At 48.6% G+C, this 25000-nt stretch overlaps 2 protein-coding genes across 4 annotated transcripts in view; one reads left to right on the plus strand and one right to left on the minus strand.

The window, feature by feature from the left end:
- The window catches only part of cerk (ceramide kinase), a 37913-nt gene extending 33252 nt beyond the window's left edge, over positions 1–4661 (minus strand). The window contains exon 1 of the mRNA XM_030342266.1: positions 4166–4661. Within this exon, the coding sequence (XP_030198126.1) occupies positions 4166–4352 (187 nt within the window). The 5' untranslated portion in view covers positions 4353–4661. The remainder of the gene's footprint in view (positions 1–4165) is intronic.
- A 623-nt stretch (positions 4662–5284) lies between these two features.
- The window catches only part of tbc1d22a (TBC1 domain family, member 22a), a 108268-nt gene continuing 88552 nt past the window's right edge, over positions 5285–25000 (plus strand). For all 3 annotated transcript variants that reach the window (XM_030341497.1, XM_030341499.1, XM_030341498.1), the window contains exons 1-5: positions 5285–5490; positions 6546–6602; positions 9185–9374; positions 10343–10619; positions 13997–14179. In XM_030341497.1, coding sequence (XP_030197357.1) covers positions 5426–5490; positions 6546–6602; positions 9185–9374; positions 10343–10619; positions 13997–14179 — 772 coding nt within the window. In that variant the 5' untranslated portion in view covers positions 5285–5425. The remainder of the gene's footprint in view (positions 5491–6545; positions 6603–9184; positions 9375–10342; positions 10620–13996; positions 14180–25000) is intronic.

Below are 25000 nucleotides of genomic sequence, written 5' to 3' on the forward strand. Positions count from 1 at the left end.
TGTGTGTGTGTGTGGGGGGGGGATGTGTGTGTGTGTGTGTGTTTGTGTGTGTCTGTGTGTGTGTGGGGTGTGTGTGTGGGTGTGTGTGTGGGTGTGTGTGTGTGTGTGCGTGTGTGTGTGGGGGGGGCGTGCCCACTGAGTTGGACATTATACTACAGCATTGTTAATGCTTGATCCTGATTGGTCAATAACGTTCCGGGGGCCTGTGATTCTACTTCTGTAACGGGGCGGATCAGCCTTTTGACGGTGCCCAATCAATTCGCCACAAATCCGCCAAAATACAACCATCGACCAGATGTTTCCTTGTCAGTTCAAAAACAAATTGAGTCAAAGCGAAGCAGAACAATATTAAACTTTCAGCTGAACTAAAAATATAGATGAAAATAACAGAGAAATAGTCTTATTTAACCCTCATAGGGTTAGATGTGTTTTTATCCCAAAAATTCAATAATGGATTGGGGACACTTTTCTCTACATATTCTAAGCCATGTTCATATGAGGTGTATACTGCAAGGCCATTTAAGTAGAACATTATGAAAACGCTACAATACCATCACAGCACACAAATTGAGTCAAAGCGAAGCAGAAAAATATTCAGCCTTCAGCTGAAATAACGACATAGATGAAAATAACAGAATTATTCTTAGTGGGGTTATTCTGAACACAGCATCACAGACGGATGCATCATCATCTCCCTACTTTTCCAATCTGGACGAAAGAAATCGGTCAAAGGAAGCTAATCCATCCCCTTGTCTCCACCTCCGGGACGAGGCTGTCATAACGCGCATAGCTCAGCAGAGAGGCCCGCTGACGAGGACAGAAACCAGCACAAAGACAATCCATTCCTGGCCAGGTCGTTACAGTCCTCCCGGCGGCCTCGCGGAGGTCCAGCCACTCTGGATGAGTATGATCTGCCGCAGCGGGGGCCGTAAGCGGCTGTACAGCGGTGGAGGGGTGGAGCAGCGACGGATGGCTCTGCTTGCTGGTTCTGACCAAGTCTTCGGGTCAGTGAGTGGAGCCGGGGGTGTAAAAGGGACTGTCTCCCAGTCTGGCTGGAGGGCGGTTACCCATGAGCTGCAGGATGGAGGCCATAACACCGCTCCCTAAAAAAAGGAACATTTACCGCAGATTACAGGCTGGAGGCAGCTCCGCCTGCTCTGCACTGTGAGTGTAAGCTGCCATCAAAGGGTCTGACAGCCGCGTCGGGCCCAGGTGAAGGAGGGAGTACATTCGAGCCTGTTTGATCGCTGATGATGTCTCTTTAATCCGGGGTGTTACATAGGGCCGAGGTTTGTTGGTGATAGAGACTGCTCTTACTTCCACGGATCAGGTAAAGACATTCCGCCTCGACCCAGGCTTCACAGCGATGACCCCGGGGACGGTAGAGGGACATTGAGGGTGTTATAACGATTAACGGTTCTTTGAGTTCACCCGGTATGTTTTACTCTCTTGTAATAGAGCCATTATTACACATTTAGAAACTAACTGGTCTGTTTGGTCCATACCAGGGTGCAATACATCATTTAAACCGTCCCCCATTATGTAATCTCTTTGGTCAGATATCAAAGAGACGTGTTTTTGCTGAGGTGCGGAGTGATTTTAGCTTCCTCATCAGGTCACCAGGGGAACGTACAAGGCTGTTTTAATTGGGGAGAGGTTAACGTTGACATGGAGGGGTGTGTGTACATGCGGTGAAAGTATTTAGCTGTTTTATAAGGGAGCAAGGACTTTGTGATTAAAACTGGGAAAACGTGTTGGATACAACTAGAGGGACTGCTAAAGAGAAGGAGATGGATTTTATCACAACAGCAGGCCTACAGCAGCGGAATGCTGATAATCAACAATATGGTATCCTCTTCCCTGTGGCGGCTTCTAGCGTGTGTTGATCCTCCACCAACCCGCAAGCTAACGTTCGAACCATCACAGTGAATTTATTTGGGGGCGAAACTACCCTGGCTTCCTCAGAGCCTTCTACACCTCCCCGAAGAAGACTACAAAAAGCTCCGTCCCCGGGGGCCTCATTTGGGGCCCGGCGCCCCAGTATACTTAAAACAACATTGAAAAGGGTGTGTTTCGCGCACACAAAATGGCCTCTTTGCCACCAAAACAAAGCACCTCATCAGGCTTCTATCGCTGCAGTTTGCTCAGGGTGCTCATTTGGAACAGTCAAACTGTTCTCAATGCCACAGATACACAGCTGCCTGCCATCGGCCACCATTTGTCAGTACCCTGCATCTACGAAAATAAGTACATTTGTCAGAAGAAGAGAAACAATGTATCGCTGTCGGTACAGTAAGGATGTTTATAAAATATGCATACAAGATGGGCCAGTTGGAGGTAAAAGTTACTCAGAGAGTGTGAGGGATAATGCGCCTTGGTTTGAGCTCTCAAGATGGGACGACAAGGACACAGAGAGGAACCTCCGCCTAAAGAACGACCCACCAATCACAGTGGCCATTTGGCACCCGGTTGACATCTCCATGTTAGTCTGGGAAGCCGTTTGACAGCCTATGGGAACAAGCCAAGGCTGAGTTTGATGGAAGTATATCGGGGCCTGCAGCAGGACATTAGACCGCGTGGGGGAGCTCAGGGCGAGGGCGATTAGTGATCCGTGGTGGAGAGTTATGCATGGGATTGTGATAGTTAGCTGTGGTTTTTGTTTTGATCCCCAGTTTGTCATTTGTGAACACAGAGACTCACTCACTCACTCACTCACTCACTCACTCACTCACTCACTCACTCACTCACTCACTCACTCACTCACTCACTCACTCACTCACTCACTCACTCACTCACTCACTCACTCACTCACTCACTCACTCACTCCCACTCACACACAGTCTTTGCATTGCTTTGTAATCTCCTAGACTATCTGGAATCTTCTCGTTGCTAGGTTTTTAATATTGTTTGTTTAACACAAAAGTCCACTTTTTGATTGGCCAAGCAAATACAGCAATCTATCTTTGCTAACAAGAAAGCCAGAGGAATCCTTGAGTGTTGACACAGAGTTTGTTTATCCACTGAAGTCCAAGATTAAGCTGGATTTCTGGTACTATGAAGAAATGAAAGCCATAGTCGGCTTCAAACAAATGTTTTCCTATTTCTTAAATTATTTATCTATACATCTATACATAGGTCTATAATCTTTCCTATCTATTTTTATGATATAAGCTTGCTACACCTTACCTACTAAACTACTTTATATTATCTTCAACCAGGAACTTGGGAGATCTCTTTCTCTTGCTCTCTTTCCACGTGTCACAGCTAATAGATAATAGGCTTTTATTATTTTACATCTTTTGTACGCAGTGGAGAAAGTTGGACTTCAGTGAATAAACTAACTGTGTCAACACTCAAGGATTCCTCTAGCTTTCCTTCAGCCTGGATAAATTGCCGTCTTTGCTTGGCTAAAAAAAAGTTTACTTTTGTGTTCACACATTATTGCGCTTGGAAAAATAATAAACAAACTATCAATAAGTCAGGAAGACACAAACAATGCAACACCTGTGTGTGTGTGTGTGTGTGTGTGTGTGTGTGTGTGTGTGTGTGTGTGTGTGTGTGTGTGTGTGTGTGTGTGTGTGTGTGTGTGTGTGTGTGTGTGTGTGTGTGGGTGTGTGTGTGGGTGTGTGTGTGTGTGTGGCCACCACAGATCACTAATCCTCCTGGTCCAGAGCTCCTCCAAGAGGTATTCCTCCAAGTAGACACTTCTCAATAAGTAGAGTCTAGTCAAGGGAGAGACTCTTCTCCTTGTCAGTCAAGTTTCAGCAGACTCACGAATAGACTCTGCACCTTGAGTAAAGTGAAGGAAGTAAAGGAAAAAACACAAACTGCGGCGTGGGCTCTACTCCTTGAATAGACTCTACTCCTTGACATGAGACTCTACTCCTTGACTCTATTCGTACACTCCCTGAGAAGAGTCTACTCAATGTCACTTGTGTCGCGACTCGCGACACACGTTCAGGTTGGAACGCACGACGCACCTGAACGGTGCGTGGTATCTTCTGATCGCACTGCAGGTGCGCTGCTGAGATAAGGAGTGGTCCGATGGGACACGAATATGTATACCTGCCTCTCTTGAATAACGAAAGAAAGTGAAAGTTTGGAAGACAAATCGCAGGAAAAGAAACGACCATTGCATTGCTTGACAGTCGCTTTTTAAACTCACCGGTTCCGGAGAAGTGACCGAAGCCCACGTTGCCGCACTTTGTGGTTTTCTTCACGTCCTTCCACGTCAAAACCCTCCGAGTCAGCCGTACGTCGACCTGCTGCCTCCGACCCCGCGACAGCCGCGAGGAAAGCACCACCGCGTCTTCTGCTTCTTCTTCTCCTTCTCCTCCTCCTTCTCCTTCCATAACTTTCTCCACTGTGCGTAAAGCAGTTGTTGTCGTCGTCGTAGTGTGATAAATAAATACTAATAGTACTAAATAAATAATATAGTAGGCTACTAAATAAATTTTCGAGACGGCTTGATGGATATAAATATATATGCTGTAATACTAAATGAATACTATAGTCCTAAATAAATAAAAACGATAGTAGGCCTACTAAATAAATCCCTGAGACGGCTTGATGGAGGCAGTTGAAGTCCCCCGTGGTGCCCGCGGTCTGAAACAGTTGACTGAGCGCTCGCGGTGAACCACTAGTGGAGCGCGTGACGTAACCAAGCCGGCGCAGGTCCTGCCTGCGAGCGCCCGTGGCTCCTGAAGTCTGCCTCTTCGCGGGAATTTCTGGCGAGACCTTCCCAGTCACCAGGAGAGTCTGCTGCTGCGCTCCCAGTTCACCAGCATGGCTGGATCAGACATTTACAGACATCAGCCTGCTTCCATTAAATTAGAGGAGTCAACTGGTCAGGTTGCGCACTTTTTGGTAAAAATAAATGTATTATTTTTTATTAATTCTTTTATTTTTACTCTGAAACGATAATCAACGCTTTCAATGCGTTGAAGATACATATATCAATACCATACAGTTGCACTTTATGCACTGATACATAATTAATCAATATGGACTTTTTTCCACTTTAACTTTAGGAAAGTAAATTATATTTCCAACAAATGAATGGTCACCATCCTTGTCAGTACTTTTAAGATGCAGTCTTAGACACAACCTGAGATAATGTTCAAGTTATTTACTTATTTATCTGTTGTACAACTGTCAACTTTATTCCCTGGATCGGATGACGTCAGTCACATCTCTGCCACCCGGCACTGGATCTAACTCGTGATTGGTCGACAGCGGCTGGCATTGGCCAATCAGCGCTCTGTTTGCTCACAGAAAGCCTCGGCAGCAGCGGCAGCATCAACATGGCAGCTTTCTGAGTGTTTAGAGGAGGTAGAGGTGTCAATAAAAACATTAATTCACTCTTTAGAGGCAACGACATCGCTCGGTTACTCGCGTTGGGCAGAGGTCGGCCTACAGCGGGACAATGTCGAGCGACGGGAATAATAAAAAGCAGTTCTGGAAACGGAGTACGAGCAAGGTTCCCGGCAGGTGAGTGACGTGGTGCCTTAGCGTTAGCATTAGCTCGGTTTCATAGCTTGGGGAACGGTAGATCCAAGGGTCCGGACGTATGCTCACTGTTGCTAACCAATCAGTGCTACGAACGTATAGTGTGGGCGGCTGCTTCTCTGCTTTAGCAACCAATCATCGATCCCAACATGCAATGGGGGGCGGGACCCTTTCCGTCACAAATAAACATTACAAGTTTAGAAATACAGTTTAATATTTATGGATAATATGATTAAAACAAATGAGTATGTACACCTCTTTATGTTTAAAAAAAATTCAATAAAATAAATGCAGGAAGAGGAATCATTAAATAACTACTCGCGGATTGGTTGTTGACCACAAGAGGTAACGCCCACCGTACGGCCGGACCCTTGGATGTAGCTTCCAAGATTTAACAGTTCATCGTTGAGCAGGAAAACTTTCCCGTAGTGGGTTGTTTTTAATATTGGTGCATACAGTCCCCACTCGTCCTACTTCCTACCGCCCATCGACTCTGAATAAACAACGAAATCATGTCATTAATACTGGAAACATTGACTATCCTGCTGAAATGGTTAGCGGTTCCCTAGCATAACTTGGCTAACAGGAGCTCACAACAACAACATAATGATACCATCCTTATTTTATCCTGGACATGAGTGTTTCTATTTTGAAGTAGGCGTTAATGTGACTGCACTATGTATGCATGTATTGCACATACACGCACAAACACAATAACATACAATGCTACGTTAAGATAAAGTGTTGGAAAGCTACATCGGCTAGCCCAGAAGTCATTCAGTGTTCAGACAGATGAGTATGGCTGTTTCTCGCAACGTTACTGCTTACTATTCACGCTCATTAGCAGACACCTTTATGCAATGCAACGAAAGGTGTCAACTGATACATGTCATTCAGGAGCAAATCTATGGGAGTTAAGGGCATCCTGCTCAAGGATCTCTACAGGTTAAGCTGTTGATATAGGGGCATCAAACCCAGTAACCTTCGTCTGGGAGTCGAACCCCCTAACCAGGAGCCCCTCTGTGCCCTCTCCGCAGCATCCAGCATGTGTACGGTGCTCAGCACCCCCCCTTCGACCCCCTGCTGCACGCCAAGTAAGTTCCTGTGGTCTCATTTAGTTTCCTTTTCATTTCCATAAGTATACTTTTCCATAATTGATCCACAAAAAACATTAAACTTTCAAATATTGAAGCCTGTGTTTCATGCAAGGGCTTCGTGATTAATTTCATTACTTGGCGTAGGAAGGGAATTAGTCCACACACAGACAGACAGACACACACACACACACAACATGACCATATAGAACAACTCTGTGATAGAGAGGATGTGTTTAGGTACCTTGTTCAAGGGTGTAGTCGTGTTGAGCCACTAATTCCCTTTACTTATGCTATCAGACCCGGAGTAAACATACCTGAAAATCCAGTTATTATCGAAGCTGTTTGCTGTTCGCCCGTATATATCAATGTCAAGTACGTAACATAACGTGCACTTTTTTATGAATCTTTTTATGGTTTGTTTGATGGTGTGTCCAGCAGAAGATGGGAGCATGGTATGACATTAAATATTGACATGTTCTGAAAGTTTATTGGTGTTAGTTAATGAGACCCTGGAAGGCCTTGTTAGGCAGACTAGATATGATGGCACAGGCGTAGCGTGTCAACAGGAAGTGAGGGACCGCACATGACCAACTCACAACCACTTTTCCTTGCTGATCTGAACACACACACACACACACACACACACACACACACACACACACACACACACACACACACACACACACACACACACACACACACACACACACGTGCCGGTGCGTGTGTGTTCACCAACCCACCTTTTTCTAGCTGATCTGAACCCACACACACACACACACTCATGAACACGTGTTGATTGTTAGTCTTAGTAAGATCGTCAATATGGTAATAACTACAGAAGACATACAAGAGGGTTCACATGATGTCATGCATGTGCCAAGAAGAATCAAGATAGTGCCTTGGAATGTGCTTTGGGAACCACAGACCACATGATGTGCTGTTTCCAGGCACTTCATACCCATGACACGCAGGCTTCAGACAGGGGGGGGGGTGGGGGCAGGAAGTGGAATGGTCTAAATTAAAACAGCAGTACTCTGTCTATGTCAGTGGCGTTTGGAAAAAAAACAAGATTTATCACACAGTATTAACCGAGTCAGTAGACTTAGTACTTCGTAATACACCAGCTGTGTTCACAAATGTGGAATTGATAAACCAAAGGACAGTTGTCATCTAGTTTTCAAATGAAATGCCTCCAAGTCACTATGCTTGAGATGTGTTGTACACAAAAAAAAAGGGCACTCCTTATTAACCTAGCTCCATGACATTGTACCATTAAAACATCAGGCTTCCCCCCACCATCACTCTTTCTCATCTCATCATCCTGACGTGTGATTGGCCAAACAGGATCCATAATGGGCTAGTTCAAAGTGGCCCAGACAGACAGACAGCACTACCGTATCGGGTACACACACACACAAGCGCTGGATTACTATTCAGGTAATAAACGTTATTCAGGAAGTCGTGTCTGATGCAACTCATTTCCTCTGAGGATTGCGCTTCATTTACTGGTGTCCTATCGTGGGGTTCTTCACTGAGCGCTTTCTCATCCAAGTTGTCAAAGAAGTCGGCAAATGGGAACAAATCGTTGCTCTTTGTTATGCTAATCATTTGTCTCAAAATCTGAACGTGTTTTCACCCCAGTGACCTCCCCACACACACACACTCAAACTGTCACACACGCCGCATACACACCAAGACTCAAACGCACTCGCATAAACACACTCAAAGATCCACAAGCGCAGTCACTCGCATAGTAACGCACATCAACATACACAAATGTACACACACACACACACACGACTACACCCTCTTACGCACACACCTGCAAGATGGGATTTAATTAAAATCCATTTGGATTGTCTCATTTCATGTTCCCGAGGAGGAGATAGAGGAGGTTTGTTCTCGGCGCCTCTCGCGGAACAAAGAGAAACAGATCAACAGAAAGGTGTCCTTTCAAAATGGAGGGATTCAATCTAGCGCCGCTCGGAGACCTAGCGTCGTCCTTCCACCCCCTTATGGGTCCGTCACACGGACTGAGACGTGAGGGGGGGGCTGGCTAGACGCAGACTCACCCACCCTCAACCGCTTGTCCCGGTCGTCCCGGCTCCTGTCACAGCTGTCCGAACCCTCGCTCTTGTCTAGGAGAATGTCCGTCTCTCCGGGGGACTTGGCGCTCACCTGGGAATTATGGTTTTGTCATTTATCTGACTGCTTGCTCTCCCTTTCTGGATGAAAACCTGTGTTCTTTTGTTTTCTAGTTTTGCTTTCACAAACCTATGACTGTCTCTCTCCCCTTCCTCCCTTCTCTCTCACTTTCAACTTCCTCCCTTGTCCCTCTCTCTCCCTTGTCTCCCTCTTATTCTTTCCCCTTCCTCCCTTGTCTGTCTATCTCTTCTCTTTCCCCTTTTATCTCTTGTCTCTTGACTCTCACCCTATCTTGTCTCTCTCCTTCTTTCTCTCTCTCTCCCCTCCCTCCTGTCTCTGTCTCTCTTTTCTGTCTTTCTCCTTCCTCCCTTGTCTCTCTCTCTCAACTTCCTCCCTTGTCCCTCTCTGTCTTCTCTCTCTCGTCCCTCCCCCAGTCTGATCAAGGCGGGGCCCAAGCCGGCCCCCGTGACCCCGGGCGGTAAGCCCAAGAAGGCCACCACCTTCCAGGAGTTCGAGAGCATCACCAGCGACGCCTGGGAGGTGGGCGACGACGACGACGACGAGCTGCTCGCCATGGCCGCGCACAACCTCAACATCGAGGTCGTCATGGAGACCGCCAACAAGGTGAGACGTCCCCGAAATCCCCCCCCCCGTGCGAACGGGGGACGGACTCTCAGTTTGTTCTTCGAGATTTATTTCAAAATGTCAGACGGCTGAGGCCCCGGTGGGAAGCTCTGAATCATCGGGAGATGACGGAGAGTGTTTGAGAAAGTTGGGAGAGAGCGCGTTGATGTGAGGGTACGGGGGGGGGGGGGTGATTTGTGGCTGCGCTTCTTAAGACAAAACGTGTGTCTGGGAGATGTTAGAGCGGCCTCTAGACGGGCCCCTAGACGGGCCCCGGACTCCTAAACAGACTCCTTAGCAGCGGCCACTTTGATAACGGGGCTGCTGGCAGAAGACTGAGGCGAATGAGGAGGGCTGTTCGTCTCAAGCCTCTGGGGCTCTGTGTTTATAAGATCTCATTTCATTTCTTGGTTTCGAAACTTCTGCCCGTTTAAATTGGTTTAGAGATGAAACAAAGAGGCGATTCGGATGGCGATTGTCTGGCACTTAATGTACCCACTTATTGTATGTTGTACTTCCTGGCACTAAATTTACGCACTTATTGTGTGTAACTCCCTATCCTTGCACTTGCAATAGTCCTTAGCATAGTGTAGCGTCTTATCCTAGCTGTCTTTGTTGTACACAGGGAATCGGTGAACCTAGCGATTGTTAGTGCTTGGCACTTGGTTCTATGAACATCCTTACTGTACCGACAGCCATATATTGTTGCTTCTCCTTCTTCTGACAAATCTACTTATTCTAAATCACTTTGGTTAAAAGCGTCTGCTACATGCCCTAAATCTAAATATTAACGTATTTGTCTGATAATAGTTTGGTGTTTTACACTTATTGAATATCAAAGTGCTCCATGAAGCACGTCCCCTCCCCGTCCAGCGGTCCTTAGAGGTCAGAGGTCACGTGGTACTATTGTTGTGCCCCCCGTGACATCATCAAACCGCGCCTGATGACATCACCCCCTCTGGCGTCAGGTGATCGAGAACCATAGCAAGCAGCAGGAGAGGCAGCGGCGGGACGACGAGACGGAACGCCAGGAGGAGGACGAGCAGGAGGAGCAGCAGCAGGAGAAGGAGGAGGAAGAGGAGGCCACCGCCGAGGAGGAAGAGGAGGAGCAGCAGGAGGAGGGAGGGTCGTGTCGAGGGGAGGGGACGGAGGAAGAGACCGCCAGCACTGAGACGTCGTTGGGTCCCCACGGCGACAGCCGGCTCGTCAAGTCCCACAGCGAGGCTCCCATTGGCTCTCCCAGAGGTGAGTGGACCACATCACTTCCTGGTCTGCAGGAAGTTCCATATTAGGCGTTGTTGAGTACAGAACCGTCCCAGGAAATACCCCTTCACAAAAAAAAATTTACCCCGTAAACATAAGTTTAAGATTGCGTTAGCACAGAGGAAAGGTCTGCGTTTTTGGGCGGCCGAAATGAACGCCTACTCTACATAGCCAATAATACTGCAGCAATTTGGCATATACTTGCATATTTTTGAACGTCAACATAGCAATTCCCTCTGTAATTATGACATATATGTTTGCTTGAGGGAGTCAAGACGTTTGTTTGTGTTCATGTAATGGCGATGTCTCGACTGCGTACCGACCATGGCTGTACCATGTGTTGCTGAGGTAGAGGCATACACAACCTTACTCCATTCATCATTGCCTGGTCTACCTTACCTTAGTTCAAATGCATGCTGGGAAGTCTGCCTAAAAGAGGCAGAACACAACAAGGGAAAGAAGCTAAGCCGCTTCTCCGGATGAGCATGCAACTTCCCTGCTTTGTTTTTAAATGATATGGGGGTGTTTTCTATCATGGTGGTAGTGGTCTCACCTAAAGCTGTGAGGTTTCGTTGTCTTAATTTCCCCCTGGATCAATAAACGACCCAGCTGCCTCCTTGCATACGCTAGGATTTGTGTTGCGTTTACAACGCTCTGTAGCAGATACTATTATATACTACTATTAGTGTCTTTTTTTTTATTGGACAACAGGATATTACACACTTTATATTTAAGTTGAAACAGAAGTTCTATCTAGGCTTGGATACGAAAGCGATCTATTTATTACTTATGCAAGATATGCATGTGTTTGATGGACCTTTGAACAGACATTAATTAATTATTATTTATTAACAATGAATTATGCTTTTGGGTTTGACCTGGCTACAGTGGACAGACTATGGAAGCAATAGGTGTTAAACACGGTACATTTGATGAGGGCATTTGACCTCATCAAATGTAACGTATTCATATTTTATCGTATTCACAGGCCAGAGACAGAAGAGACACTCTCTCTAGACTGTCTTTTGTCTCGTGTTAACAGATATTTTGAATGTGTTAATTTTGGCGTCTGAACTCGGCGATTCCTTCCGTTTTTATCGCAGTGTATAAAAATGATAAATTCTTTACGTGTGGTTGCGTTTAGGCGTATCTTCCCAGAAAATGTTGTCCTTTTCATTTCCATAACCAAGACTCTCCCCCTACATCTTCTATTCTGCTCTTCTCTATTTTATCGGATTCTTCTCCAGTTCTACTCTACTCTACTGTTGTGTTCTACGATGTTAAACTTTACTCTGTTCTACTGCTGTGCTGTCGTCTTCTATGCTTCACCCTCCATTACCTTGTTCTACTCCGCTCTGCTTGACCCTAGACCACTCCTCTTTTCTACTCTACTTATTCTGTTGTGCTCTACTCTCCATCAGATTGTTGTTGTTTGTCCATCCGTATCGCTTCTCCTCTTCCTCCTCTTCCTCTTGTTGTTTTGTGACTGCTCTAGCAGACACAGTCTTATTGCATAATGATGCACGCACGCACAAACGCACACACGCACGCACTTCCTTCACCAGAGACAAAAGAGACACTTTCTTACTGTAATTGTAATTACTGAAGGGGTTGGCTCCCCGTGTGTTTGTGCCTGTACAGCAGTTTGATTGACAGCTCTACTTAAATTAAAACACTGCGTGGATGTCTCTTCCGGCCCTGAGGTCTATTAAAAGTCAAAGTTTCCTCAAACAAAGAGCACATTTCTTAAATCAGCCCAAGTTGTCCCTGATGGAGCGTCCCTGTGTGTCTCTCTAACGGCACGGTTTGTGCTTTATTATTCCCTCTTATTATTCTGTTTTCACTCAAATCAAGCAGTCAGGGGTCCTAGGGCCTGTGGCGTCTTTTTATTTGCCTGTTTGAAAATGAAAAAAATGATGATTAAATAATGCAGCTCCTCTCGCCGTCTCGGTCGGTATGAATCGACAGTATACACGCTTCACAGCGGCGAGGACAGCACGCGTTGACACCGCTTTGTAGGGGTGTTAGGAGTTTACATCAATTTTACATTTTTAATGAAAGTTGAGTTAATGTACCCGACTCTTATGGAGGATGAATAGTCATTCTGTTTAGTTCGGTTTTTTGTTACTGGCTGGTTCTGTTCGATGTTGACGGTTGTTGGTTTAACAACTGTCTTTTTCAAAATGTTATCTTAACAAACAAGAAATCAAATATTTTAAACAGTGTGCTGTTGTTACCTAAAAATTTGACCTCTCTGACTCTCTGAGTTGCGTAGTATGGTGAAAGTGGCAAGCACACAAAACGTCAAGCGGAAAAAGGACCGAAAGTCCATCTGACGTCTTCCGAAAAATCTGATAATGGCTAAAACGTCTGTTCTTTCCGAAATGTTATGTTTATATTTGATGTGCATTATATCCACTCACTAGTGGGTCCACAAACATACACGTATACCCACAACTCCACACACGCATCCACACAATTCCACCCCCACCCCCACACATCCACACACAACGTTGCGTTTGTTTCAGAGAAGGCTAACCCTCTCTCGGCAGTGACTCTTATAGCCAGTGAAGACGAGCAGGCCCTGTCTTTTTGCCAAAATGTCATGATGTATTTTGTAGATTCAATTAGTAGGTTCGAGTTCCAAGCACTTTGTTTCCCTGTTCGATATTTAAAAGAAGGGCTTTATTCTTTCGGTGGAAGAGCAATTTGTATATATTCAGGCACTGCAGTGTAAGTAAACATTGGCTTGTAGCGCCGAGTGCTACTGAGATGAATAAACAATACACATTAGAGATAGATTCTTCGTCAGACTTCATCGCACAAAACGTCATGTCTGTTTACAAATCAAACCATTTTTTATTAACGTTGTGATTATTCCACTTTAATATGATTTCACTTTGACAACATCGACTCATTCTTACCAATTTACATCTGTCTTGAGTCAATAATTAATATATCCTTAAATAAAGTCAAGAATTTCGGCAATTTGTACTACTGTCCTCGACATAAGTGGGAAAAGACACACACAAATCATTGCAAATGGCACTAGAATTTCAGTGGAAAGCTGCTGCTAATTATAGCCTTTTGGCCGCAACAGGAAGTGTAAGAGATCCTTGATCGACTAGTGTTGTATTAATAGCAATTTCGAACAGCCTCATACTCACAAATGGTATGAGTGTTTGTGTGAGTCTCTAACCTTCTCTCTCTCTCTCTCTCTCTCTCTCTCTCTCTCTCTCTCTCTCTCTCTCTCTCTCTCTCTCTCTCTCTCTCTCTCTCTCTCTCTCTCTCTCTCTCTCTCTCTCTCTCTCTCTCTCTCTCTCTCTCTCTCTCTCTCTCTCTCTCTCTCTCTCTCTCAGACGAGGCGGCGGAGCGAGGGCCGCTCCACCGCCAGCGCTCCCTGCCCCCCCGGCCCCCCCTCATCCCCATGGTGGCGCGCATCGCCGACCAGAACACCAGCGGCTCCCCCGTCATGACGGAGCGGGAGGCCTCGCGCCTCGACAAGTTCCGCCAGCTCCTCGCCGGGCCCCACACCGACCTGGGTAAGAACCCCCCCCCTCCACCGTCCCCCCCCAACCTCTGGGGTGTGGTACCCTGGAGTAAGACACTCTTGAGTGGGACACTGTGGAGTGTGGTACTCTTGGGTTTGGTACTCTTGGGTTTGGTACTCTGGGGTGAGGTACTCGGGAGTGAGGTACTCGGGAGTGGTACTCTCTGGAGTGGTGCTCTCTGGAGTGAGGTACTCTGGAGTGAGGTACTGTGGAGTGAGGTACTCTGGAGTGAGGCTCTCTGGAGTGAGGCTCTCTGGAGTGAGGTACTCTGGAGTGAGGTACTGTGGGGCGAGGTACTGTGGGGTGAGGTACTGTGGAGTGAGGTACTGTGGAGTGAGGTACTCTGGAGTGGTACTCTCTGGAGTGAGGTACTCTGGAGTGAGGTACTGTGGGGTGAGGTACTCTGGAGTGAGGTACTCTGGAGTGAGGCTCTCTGGAGCCGTCGGGCAGACTGTTTACCTTTTTTAGAAGTCTCCTAGCTCATCACTGGCCAATCAGAGCCTCTCTTCGCTGCTCTCTCTCTCTCTGCTGTCCTCAAATCGTACTTACAGCAGCGATAACACCAAACAAAGGGAAGGCATGGGGAATACACAGTAAATATGGATGATGCCATGGATTCAAAAATAAATAAACAGACGGGACACAATTGTGTTTTCAACCGAAATTCAGCAACAAAAACAACTTAAATTCCTCGCTTTATTGCCGGATCTAGGCAATCATTTCCACTTTTTGGATGACATGGATTTCAATTCTTCAAAAGTAAGGGCCCTTTAAGGTAAGTACTTTGTTGTAACAATATCAAATAAAGTCTTGGTCTGCTCCCAGAAAAGGCCTGTCAACACAGCCAAGGCTGGTGAAAAGGTCTGGCGGTACTTCAGATAAGTGTTGGAACAAATAGCCCATTAAAGAACATGACGGAGGAAAGGTTTTAAACCTCACGGCACCGCGTGCAGAGTTATTCAGTAAAGGACTTCACGCTTGCTGACATCTTTGCTGAGCCTTTGGTACACAAGTTGTCGAAATGATGCTGGGCTCTGACCCTTTTGAATTCACAAAGTTGTCTTGGTGTTACTGAGGGTGAATCAGGTTCCCTGGTCTGTGCCCATGGTCTCCCTGTTTAGGGCCATGGGCGTCTGGGTGTTTGGATGTGGAACATACTAAAATAATGACAAAGGGAAAGGAAAATAATACAAGAGAAAAAAATGACATGAAGGCACAGAGAGGAAATATAAGAAGGGAGAGAGAGAGACACAGAGAGACGCAGAGAGACGGACAGAGGGAGAGACAGAGAGTTGGTGAGTGAAGAAAAAGAAAGCTGGTGAGTTTGCTTCTGGGGAGGGGGAGGGACGAGCGTCACCATGACAACAGCTTAGCTTTTGTCATCAGGGCTGACAGACAGCAGCTTTGAACTCAGACTATTAGTTAAAACTAAAGTGCAACACATTCGGCAGAGCCTGGCTCTCTCTCCCCCGTCTCCGTCTCTCCCCCTCCCTCCCCTGCACTCTCTCCCAAGACATACTAGTTCAAACAAGCAATGTCTTTTACACTGAATTAAGTCCACCCACCCAAGGGGATCTCGTACATATCTGACTTGATCAGGAATTATTTTAGCCTGTATTTACGGTTTACCAATACAATACTCTGCTTATCGATCACGCACGCACGCGCACGCATGCGCGCGCGCACCAGCAGCACCAGCCTCCGTCTCACACACACGCATGCAGTTAGATTCCGGTCTCTTGGTGGTGCTGCGGTACTTCAGCTAAACCTCCTCCAGAGGTTCCTTGTCCACCCCTCCCTCCCTCCCTCCCTCCCGCCCAGTTACCGCCTCCTGGTCGCGCTGCCACGGAAACGGTTGGCATGGGTACGGGCCCTGGCCAAGCCTCCGCTCCGTCTCCGATGTGTCCCCTGTTATAAACCGCGCTTTGCGGCTAGCGATGGCTCACCGTTGGCGGCGGCGGCGGCGGAGCGCCCTCGCAGAGTGTTAAAAGCCGCCGTCTGAGTGGGAAACGGCGGTGTAATTCAATTTACCGCGGCACTAATGCCGTGTTTGAGGGCTCCGCGTGAAGGTGGCAATCCCGTTTCACGCGGATGGAGGGTGGAGGGCGAGATAAAGCGCCGACCTGAAGGGCCGCGCCGTTTGACGAAATGTCTAGAAAATGTGCCAATGCCACGGTCACGGGAGGTACTCTGTCAGCGCTGTGATGTCTGGCCGTAGCTCGCTGTCGTTCTCTCTACCTCTCTCGCTCGTTCTCCTCTCTCTAGCTCATCCCTCTATTTCTCTCTCCTCTCGCTCTACTCTCTCTCTACCTCTTACTCTCTACCTCTCTCGCTCATCCCTCTTTTTCCCTACCCTCACTGTCTCGCTCTACCCTCTCTCTGAGTTGTTAATGCAGGCGATACACCTCTCCACTGTATTTAAACCAGTGTGTACAGCTCCGCACGTTCAAATCGAGGTTCAGGCCCGACCGGTGGACTGTTAGCAGATCCAGCTTAGCGGCAGTGCTTTCAAAGACCAGAGCTAGGCTAGGCAGGGCTCCGCTGTGCTCGGTTAGCCTCACACACAGTAACAATCAGACCATAATAACACCCCAATGCCCCCTCCTCGCCGGGCGTTTGCTCTGCTACTGATATGGATTTGACAGCGGAGCCACCAAGAAGCACTCTGCGTGCCCCTCCAACGCAGTAAAGACTGCACTTACAGGTCTTGTTATGACTGCCGGAACGCGCTCGCCCGCGCAGCCGTATCGTCGGGAGTGGTTTAGGGGCCATCTGCGTGGCGCATAAAAATAAAACGGTAATAATGATCAACCCAGAAGACCTTGCGAGCCGCCTGGCAGCTCTGTGACCTTCCGCGCCTTCGCCCGTCCTGCTGGTGTCCGGCGTGTGAAGTACGGCTAGGTCCTGCTAACAGCCAGCGCACCTCACGTACAGGGATGTACTGTCAAGGCCTCAACGGCTAGCTCATGTAGCATGGCTACATGCTAGCAGACATCGCTAACTGCTAGCCTACATCACGTACAGCAATGTGCTGTCTAGGCCCGACGGCCATCTTGTGTAGCATGGCTAAATACTAGCATACATCGCTAACTGCTAGCCTACATCGCAGACAGCAAAGTACTGTCAAGGCCCGACGGCCAGAGACATTTTCTTTTAATTACTATAAAATAAGTAAATGTATTTTATTTTATGACGATGTTTCTATGTCAAGCCCTTACAGTCTACCTCGTGTATGAAAAGTGCTATATGAATACATTTGCCTTGCCTTGCCTAGGCACGCATAACTATTAGCGTCTATGGACTCGCTCTTTTGAGGAGTTTTCCTTTTATTATTGCAGCCAGAGGGGGTACTTTGCACAAACTTTATCGACATTGGGGATGAACACACAAACTTCAATGTCAATCCCATTTTCACCAAGGTGCATCTTTGTCCGAGCACACAAAACGTAGAGTGAGTGTTTTTATGTGGCTAATAAAGGTTAGATAACAGAAGGAGAGGCCGCACTTGACCCGATCTTCACTCGTTTGATTGTAATCACCGGCTCTCCACCTCTGTCTCCATTATTCATCCTCTCTCCACATTTAACACAACTGGTGGCTCTGAACTCATTTCACCCAGCATCACATATCTGCATACAGCAGGCAGGGCAGCATCATGGCTATTGGGCTATTGGCTTACGTTCTGATGAACGATAAATGACCGTATAGTAAATCGTAAGGGTCACTAGTAAAACTCAGTCTGTGTTGAAGTTCATGGCTTTCCGATGGTTATCACACGATTCGGGTTGGATTCAGAACAAACAGTTGGAGCTGTTTGTGTTTTTTTGATTTACACGGTGCGTTTGATTCCCTGTGGCAGCAGCTGAATGTAAACAAAGGTTTTGGCCAACTTTTGTTTCATTTATTCATTAGTGTTAGAGTTTGTGGGGGAGAGGGGGGAGGAAGAAAGTGAGAGAGGGGGGTTAGAGGGAGAGTGCATGTTTATGTTGATGCCTTCCGCTCTGTTTAGATCTCGGAGGGCTTCACAGGCTTCCGTTCTAATGACATATGATGAGCGCTCTAACCTCAGGCATGAATGAGTGCAAACATGAACATGACTGGGTATGGGCGGGCGCTCATGTTGGTGTGTCTGTTTGGGTGTGTGAGTGGAAGCATGGGAGAATGTATGTGGTTGCTGAGAAAAGGTGTGTGTGTGTGTGTGTGTGTGTGTGAGAGAGATGGTGGGTTTGTGTGCGTGAGAAGGCATGCATGAGATATAATGTGTGTGTGTGCACTAGAGAGAAAGTGTGTGTGTGTGTGTGTGTGTGTGTACGCAAGAGAATGTGTGTGCCCGAGAGAGGGAGGTTGTGCACGAGAGAGGGGGTGTGTGCATTAGATATGGTGTCTGTATGCACGAGAGAGTGTGGGCATGAGAGAGGGTGTGTGGGCACGAGAGAGAGAGAGAGAGTGTGTGTGTGCATGTTGCTCTCTTGCCCGGCGGCGATGTGCTCGGCTGTGTGTGAATCATCCGAGCTGGGGCTCCACAGTGCCAGGCCGCCAGCCGTCTCCTTCTCCCCCCTCACGGCACCACTCAGCCTGCACTGACTGACAGCAAGGCCTGCCTCCTCCCTGGGCCTCGGGGACACTGCTCCCCCCGGCGTCATCGCCGCCGCCTCCTCCTCCTCTCACTGCTCCTCATCCTCCTCCTCCTCTCACTGTTCCTCATCCTCCTCCTCTCACTGCTCCTCCTCCTCCTCCTCCTCCTCCTCCTCCTCCTCTCACTGCTCCTCCTCCTCTCACTGCTCCTCCTCCTCCTCCTCACTGCTCCTCCTCCTCCTCCTCCTCCTCCTCCTCCTCCTCCTCCTCCTCCTCCTCTCACTGCTCCTCCTCCTCCTCCTCCTCTCACTGCTCCTCCTCCTCCTCCTCTGACTCCTCCTCTCACTGCTCCTCCTCCTCCTCCTCTGACTCCTCCTCTCACTGTTCCTCATCCTCCTCCTCTCACTGCTCCTCCTCCTCCTCCTCCTCTCACTGCTCCTCCTCCTCCTCTCACTGCTCCTCCTCCTCCTCTCACTGCTCCTCCTCCTCCTCTCACTGCTCCTCCTCCTCCTCTCACTGCTCCTCCTCCTCCTCCTCCTCTCACTGCTCCTCCTCCTCCTCTCACTGCTCCTCCTCCTCCTCTCACTGCTCCTCCTCCTCCTCCTCCTCCTCTCACTGCTCCTCCTCCTCCTCCTCCTCCTCCTCCTCCTCTCACTGCTCCTCTCACTGCTCCTCCTCCTCCTCCTCTCACTGCTCCTCCTCCTCCTCCTCTCACTGCTCCTCATCCTCCTCCTCCTCCTCTCACTGCTCCTCCTCCTCCTCCTCTCACTGCTCCTCCTCCTCCTCCTCCTCCTCTCACTGCTCCTCATCCTCCTCCTCCTCCTCTCACTGCTCCTCCTCCTCCTCCTCTCACTGCTCCTCATCCTCCTCCTCCTCCTCCTTCTCTCACTGCTCTTCATCCTCCTCCTCCTCCTCCTTCTCTCACTGCTCCTCCTCCTCTCACTGCTCCTCCTTCTCCTCGTCCACTGCTTCTCCTGCTCCTACTCCTTATACTCTTCCTCTCGACAATCAATGCTCCCTCTAGCTCACTTTTCTCCTCCCCCTTCCTCCCTTCATGTTTTGTAAGGAGAGCTATTGTGACGATTGGCCTACTCTTACACTCACACACTCGTACGTACCTGCTCCCATCCAAACCGGCATGCAAGCATTCCCTCATTCATAACCGCATGCAAACATACAGGCGGAAAACCCACACCCGTACAGACCTGTGTGAACACAGACACATGCGCACACACCCACACCCACAACCACACTCGCACTCACACTCTCAAATGCAGGACTTTTCTCCTTCCGTGGTTCCTGATTGCATACGCCAAGAGCCCTCCCTCTAAGAAAGGCTGTTAAGAGTTCATTTAGTGAGGAGGAGGAGGAGGCGGCTGCTGGCGGCAGTTAATGCATGCAGGGCTGGAGTACCACCCCTTGAGAGGAGAGGAGAAGGGGAACGCTGGGGAGGGGGGAGGAGGAGGGGGAGAAGGAGGAGAGGAAGACGAGGGGGTGGGTGGGAAGATGGGTAGTGCTTTGGTAAAAGGAGGAGAGCTCTGGGAAGAGGAGGAGGGGAGAGCTCTGGGATGGGGAGGAGGTGAGAGCTCCGGGAGGTGTAGGAGGATGAGGTGAGGAGGAGGAGCTGGTGAGGGGGGAGAAGGCTAGCTCTTGAGGGGCTGGGAGGAAGGAGACAAGCTCTGGTTAGAGGATGAGGGGGAGAAGGAGGAGAAGGCGGTGTAAGGGGCAGGATGAGAAGAGATCTTGTTAAAGGATGAGGGGAGGAGGAGGAGGAGGAAGAGGAGAAGGCTGCTTTCTGCAGTGAATCCACGCAGGGCCAGAGTAGAGCAGCTTGACCCCTCCCTCACCCAGCTGATTGGACCAGGGGACGGTTGGCTGTTCTGGGAGCAGTTGATGAGGGACGCGGTGATTGCAACCCCTCATTTGTCCAGATGGGAGGAGCAGCATCACTATAGTACACTGATGGCTTTAACATTCTCTTAGCTATGACCGCCCGGGTAATCACTGGTGGTTTCTGAAGGAGTACACGAATACCCCTTGTGGGTGTGTGATTTAGATCCTGTTTACTGGTTATTCCAGAGTTACACTCGCCTGATTCGGCCTACATTTTTATCCGGCACTAAAACCGAATGGAAGTAGTCGCCTTGTTAATCAACGTAGCTCTGCCTTACGACAACAGACAAGGTTAATCAGAGTACATTTATTGACCGAGTGTATTTGTTGTTCAGGATACCTGTCACCATAATTGTAAGGTAAAACTTAGGTAAAAATCTCGAGCTCCTGACATATTATTTGGTAGTATTCTCTAGTCACGGTACAGACCTAATTCTTCTTCTTATTCTCCCGGTCAGCCCCACCGATGTCCCCGCGGTTACCCGTAGGCCACCTGGAGTAGGATGCCCTGACCCCTACCTGCCCTTAATGACGTCGGAATTCACTAATTCGCTTGCGTCTTATCGTCGCTGTGGATAAAAGAGTCGGTAATTGGTAATCGCAAAACTGTAAAGTTGAGGCCTGCGTTCAGCCCTGTGGATCGCTCGCGGTGTAGACCTGAAAGTTATCGTAAGAATATAAAAAAGGCCTGGGCGTGTGTGTTCGGTTTGACTTTGCTCTCCTGGTGTTTGGGAAGTCGTTTGTCTGGTGGCCCGGTCGTGTGCGTGGGCAGCTGTTCAACAGAAGGTAAGCACTCGGCTAATCACCCCCAGCGGACTCCCCCCGGGGCCCCCCGGCCCGCCAGACACGGTGTCCCTGCCACAACGTCCTGTACGACACCCGCTCTGGGGCACGGGGAGGAGGTGGAGGTAGAGGGGATGGAGGTAGAGGAGGAGGAGGAGTAGTAGGAGGAGGTAGAGGTAGAGGAGGAGGAGGAGTAGTAGGAGGAGGTAGAGGAGGAGTAGTAGGAGGAGGTAGAGGAGGAGTAGTAGGAGGAGGTAGAGGAGGAGTAGTAGGAGGAGGTAGAGGTAGAGGAGGAGTAGTAGGTGGAGGTAGAGGTAGAGGAGGAGTAGTAGGAGGAGGTAGAGGTAGAGGAGGAGGAGTAGTAGGAGGAGGTAGAGGTAGAGGAGGAGGTAGAGGAGGAGTAGTAGGAGGAAGTAGAGGAGGAGTAGTAGGAGGAGGTAGAGGTGGAGGAGGAGTAGTAGGAGGTGGTAGAGGTAGAGGAGGAGTAGTAGGAGGAGGTAGAGGAGGAGTAGTAGGAGGAGGTAGAGGTAGAGGAGGAGTAGTAGGAGGAGGTAGAGGAGGAGTAGTAGGAGGAGGTAGAGGAGGAGGTAGATGGGATGGAGGTACGCGAGGAGGAGGAGGTGGTGGAGGATGTGGAGGAGGAGGAGTAGTAGGAGGAGGTAGAGGAGGAGTAGTAGGAGGAGGTAGAGGTAGAGGAGGAGTAGTAGGAGGAGGTAGAGGTAGAGGAGGCGGTAGATGGGATGGAGGTACAGGAGGAGGAGGTGGTGGTACAGGAGGTGGAGGTAGAGGAGGATGTGGAGGAGGAGGAGGAGGAGGACGAGGACGAGGTGGAGGCGCAGGAGATGGAGGAGGAGGACAAAGGGGAGTAGGGGGTGGAGGAGGAAAAGCTGAAGATACAGGAGATGGAGGAGGAGGAGGAGGGCAAAGAGGAGCAGGAGGTTGATGTAGATGTAGATAAGGAGGTGTTGAAGGATGAGGAGAGGAAGACGGAGGAGGACAAGGTCAGGAGGAGGATAAACTGAAGGTAGGAGGAGGGGGAGGAGAAAGTAGGAGGTGATTGAGGAGGAAGAAGAGGTAGAGCAGAAGAAGGTAGAGGAGGAAGGTCTACTTTTGCAATTTTAATAGCAAAACGCCACCAGAAGCGATTCCATAGAAAAACAGGTCAAATCTTTGTGGGAAAGAAAAGGCTGTAGACATAAAGATATTTATCTTGTCTAATTTGCATTAATATACATTAGGATTAGTGAGCCAATAGTTATTTACGCTCCATTTATCAGTCATACATGGAGTGTTTTCAATTAGTTGTTAGCTCGCTGCTAGCCGTACGAGCTCTTTAGCGCCCAACTCAAAACCATGGACAGTAGCGCAACCGAGGAAACGTTAATGCGGTTAATGTTGCGTCTTTAATCCGTTCACGTTCCTCGATTTCAACGTCTCCATCTCAGCGAGACGCGGGGGCCGACGTCGCCCCAGAGAGAGACAGATAAGCTATCATAGAAGCGCGCGTCTCACCGCCGCCATAAAAACCGACAGCTGGGATTTAGCTGTTGTCTCACCTAATTCTCCTCTCACACCGTTTCTGTCTCTCTACCGCAGAGATATTGATTGTATTCCCCGCGAAACGGATAGCTATCATTTATCACCATAAGCCCGGCAATGCCGTGTTGTTGCATTCCTAATTTGACAAATTCCCTCGGAAGAAAAAACTGCAAGGTGGCCATTTTGGGAATACAGAAAAGTGGAGAAAAAGGCGCTGTGGAAAGAGTGATTTAATCAAAGCAAATTGTAACGACTTCCTCGAGAGCCGTTCCGTAATGCAAACAAAATATGTCGCCTTCTTTCTCGTGGTTTATTTGGAGACGAGGCTAGTTTGTTTCTATGGCAGCCTTCATTACAGAGCGCATCTGAACTGGCATATTTCTTATATTCCCTTGTTTTACTTTTTTAGAGACTTTATCTATTTAGAGATTTCATTGAGTAACCTTCATTCCTCAGCTCCTCTACCAGCCTCTTCAGTTCCTCCTCCCCTTCCTCCTCTCTTCTCATACCTTCCTCATCTCCCGTTCCTCTTTTCTTCTCCTCCCTTCCTCCTCTTCTCCTTCTTACCTTCATCTCCGCCTCTGCTCCTTTCCTATTCTCCTTCTCCCTTCCTCCTCCTTTCCTAATCCTATCCCCTCCCTTCCTCATCTCCTCCTCCCTTCCTCGTCTCGCTTCCTCTTCCTCTTCCTCTCCCTTCCTCGTTGCCTCTCCTCTCCTGCCCCTCCTCCTCCTCCTCCTCCTCTTCCTCCTGGGTCTCTGTTTGAGGGAGTGAGTGTGTGTGTGTGTGTGTGTGTGTGTGTGTGTGTGATCTGGGTTGGTAATGCGGTGTGCTGCTTCGGGACCGGTTCTTTAAGATGCTGGCTGCACCCGTGGTTTGGGGGAGGGAGAGGTGGGAGAGGGGGGAGAGGGGGGAGTGTTCTGTGCTCTTGGTATCTGATCTGTGGATGTAGCGGGCGAATACTCCCCCGTCTCCTGGGACCAGATGGCAGCTAGTAGAACGCGTGACCTCTACTCCGTACACAGTAGCAGGAGGAACACGTCTTCCACTGGGCCGTCCACTACATGGGGACTTGACCTGAGCTCAAGTCTGGGCAGGGACGACTCGGCATAAATACTGAATATAAATACCACCACCGTATAAATGTACATAATAATAAATACAAATACATAATACACACACAGTTACTATAATTGTTGTTGTCACTCTCACTCACTCGCACCTTAACTCACTCACTCACTCCTTCACTCACTCACTCTTTCACTCACTCACTCCTTCACTCGCTCATTCCTCCACCCACAATCTCCCCTTATTTCTCAGCCCATTTCCGTAGTGCCTCTGAGCCAGGGTAGTCGTGGTACTTGGTTCAGCAGGGCGCTGTTAGAGAGAGCAGATGATCCGCCAACCCCCCTCCCCCCCCCCCCCCCACGCCGGCCCCAAACGGTGTTATTAATACCAGCTGAGAATGTAATGAACAGTTTAATTAAGGCCGGAGCGCGAGATTCATGGCCTCATCGGTCCGCCGGTCGGGGTCAAAGGGCGGGGGTAGGGGGGGGGGGGGGTTGGCCCCGCGCCTCGCTGGCTAATGAAGGAAGCACCACCCGTCTGACTGGCTGGCTGGCGGGCGGGCGGAGTTCCCCGCGAAGTCGGAGCTTATTATACGCCGGCAGTTGAAGTTTGGAGCTTTTCAGTCATTTTCTTTTCACGTTTTAGGCGGTGGATTGAGGCGCTCTTTGGCCGCTTGTTTGGTTTGTGTTTGTCTGACTGCTATTGTAGGTGGTGATTATTATGTTACATCTTGGTTAATGTATGTCGTAGCCCTACTGCTACTACTGCATGTGGTATTTAGTACTACAATATAAGGTAACTTATACTGCTTTATGAGGTTTACTACTATATGTAGTACTACTATATATGGTATTTACTACTACCATATACGGTTACTACTACTACTGTTTGTGCTAACTACTGTACGTGGTAACAACTATATGTAGTTAGCACTATTGCTATATGTGGTAAGTACT

Source organism: Gadus morhua, chromosome 19 (assembly GCF_902167405.1).
Source record: "Gadus morhua chromosome 19, gadMor3.0, whole genome shotgun sequence".
Classification (NCBI taxonomy): Eukaryota; Metazoa; Chordata; class Actinopteri; order Gadiformes; family Gadidae; genus Gadus; species Gadus morhua.